Here is a 2,131-nt window from a genome sequence, read left to right as displayed (position 1 = left end):
CTTTTGCACTAAAAAAACCCCTGAACAGCAAATACCTATCTAAATAAAAACGAACAACGAGACCCCCAATAACTGCCGTTGCACACTCTCTTCCCAGCCCTTCCTACCCCCCGATTACAGTCTGGTATTGAGGGAGCGCGCCCACGACCAAGACCTGCCCAGCCCCGCGCTGCGGACCTTGCGGGATGCGCGCGCGCTCGGCGACCGTGACCACCCGCCCTGCTCCGGCCTCCCCGCGGCCACCCGGGGGCCCCCCAGGGCCGGCGCCTCCGCTTCCGGGTCAGGCAGTGCCACGTCGGGGGGCACGGGCGGGGACCAGGGCCGGCCGGGCGCCAAACCTAGGGCGGGCTCCGAGAAAGGCAGTGCCAGCAGCAGGGAGGGGAAGGCCACCGTCTGGATCTGAGGCCCCGCCCCAGTGCTCGGCCCTCCCTTCACGCCGGCATTGGCTGGGGACTCTGGGATGAAGCTGGGTATTGGCCGCGCTGGACACAGAGCATCACCTGCCGTCTCCACCTCCTCCTCCCCCTCCTCCTTCTCCTCAGCCGGCCGCCCTCTCCCTTGGGAAGGGCACCCTCTGCTCTGTAGCGCTACCCCTTCCCACCTGAACCCTCTCTCTGTCCGGGATAAGAGGGGAGGATGGGCCTGGCAACCACAAGGGTCCCCAGTTCTGGTTCGTAAACCCTGAAGAGTGGGCTGGACTGTGGCTAGGGCACTGCCCTCGCCACCACCCCTATCGGCCCCTACAGAGCCACCTTGAGCCTCTCTGGCCCAGGTGCCCAATCCTTCCCTCAGAGCTTCTCTGGGACCCAGCCAGCGCCTCAGGACGTCTCTGAACAGAGGGTCCAGCCTCTTCCCTGCTCCCTGGCAGCAGCCCAGATATGACGCCAGAGGTGTCTGGCCTGGGCGTTCGGGGTACAATGCTGTCCCCACTCCCTGCAGCAGCCAATGTGGCTCCTTTCCCAGCCACCCGCCTCCCGCCCACATGCTGCTTCCTGCAGAACGGAAGCAATTTTGAGTCTTCTTCCTACAGTAGGGGAAACCGAGGCAGCCCGGGCCTGCGCCTCCTTCCTCCTTGGCCCTCTGGGCACCAGCTCATAAGCTGCCGGTCCTCCTCCCGCGAGTGTGGGGCGGGCCTGCATCCTGCCCCGGGTCCCTGCCCAGACAGATGGGAGTGGATTCGGCCACGCCCCCTAGAGCTTCATGGCTGTCTGGCTGGGGCCTTCCACTGGGAGGTCAGTCTGCCTTGCTACTGAGACCAACAGGGTGGTGGCCAAGAGCTGCGGCTTTGGCCGTGTTGGGGGAAGGGGCTTAGGGGCTCCTGCCCAGGGCCTCCCAGCCCTGCAGCCCCCTTTCCTAATTCAGACACAGACTCCCAAATAAAAACCTAACTTTTGTTTATAACTGTATGTGTGGTGTGTGATGTGTGTGTATGCACGGGTATGTATGTATGTATGTATGTGCATATGACATGTGTGCACATGTGCTGTGTACAAGCATATGCATGCATGTATCCGGTTGGTGTGTGCAAACGTGTGTGCATGTCCATCACTGGCCTCCAGGTACACAGCTAAGCTCCGGGCTAGCCTGGAGAGCAGCTCCTGAGAGACACCCGGGGGCAGTTCAGTGCCAGGCAGCGGGCCAGGTGGGCCCCTCCAAGCAGACGGATGGTAAGAACAAAGAGCAGGCCAGGCCCGAACACTCAGAGTCAAGGTTGGCCTGTGGCTCAGGGGACAGAGGGGCACTGCTGTCTCAGGGGAACCTGCAAAGGTGGCTTTGGTGAGGAGCAGAGGTGGGCAAGGGAGGTGGGGAAATCAGCTGCTGTCTGCAAGGAGCCACCTTGGTCTAGACTTCGGTGACCCCAGCTGTCTCCCAGCCTCCCTCAGGCCCAGCTCAGGTCCTGATAACCTCTCCTGGCTGAAAACCTCTCTTTGCTGCCTCCAGGGCCAAGCCCTGTTAACGTAAAAACATTCAAATCTGTAAAGCAGTGGTTCTCAACCTTCTGGCCCTTTAAATACAGTTCCTCATGTTGTGACCCAACCATAAAATTATTTTCGTTGCTACTTCATAACTGTAATGTTGCTACTGTTATGAATCGTAATGTAAATATCTGATATGCAGGATGGTCTTAGGC

General features: G+C 60.3%; 1 protein-coding gene across 1 annotated transcript in view; it reads left to right on the top strand.

Annotated features, from left to right (window-relative positions):
* GJC2 (gap junction protein gamma 2) overlaps positions 1–1,401 on the top strand; it is a 3,933-nt gene extending 2,532 nt beyond the window's left edge. The window contains 1 exon segment of the mRNA XM_006100197.3: positions 98–1,401. Within this exon segment, the coding sequence (XP_006100259.2) occupies positions 98–403 (306 nt within the window). The 3' untranslated portion in view covers positions 404–1,401.
* The last annotated feature ends 730 nt before the right edge of the window (positions 1,402–2,131 follow it).

This window comes from Myotis lucifugus, unplaced genomic scaffold (genome assembly GCF_000147115.1).
Source record: "Myotis lucifugus unplaced genomic scaffold, Myoluc2.0 scaffold_302, whole genome shotgun sequence".
In the NCBI taxonomy this organism is placed as follows: domain Eukaryota; kingdom Metazoa; phylum Chordata; class Mammalia; order Chiroptera; family Vespertilionidae; genus Myotis; species Myotis lucifugus.
This window is presented reverse-complemented; position numbering and strand designations above follow the sequence as displayed.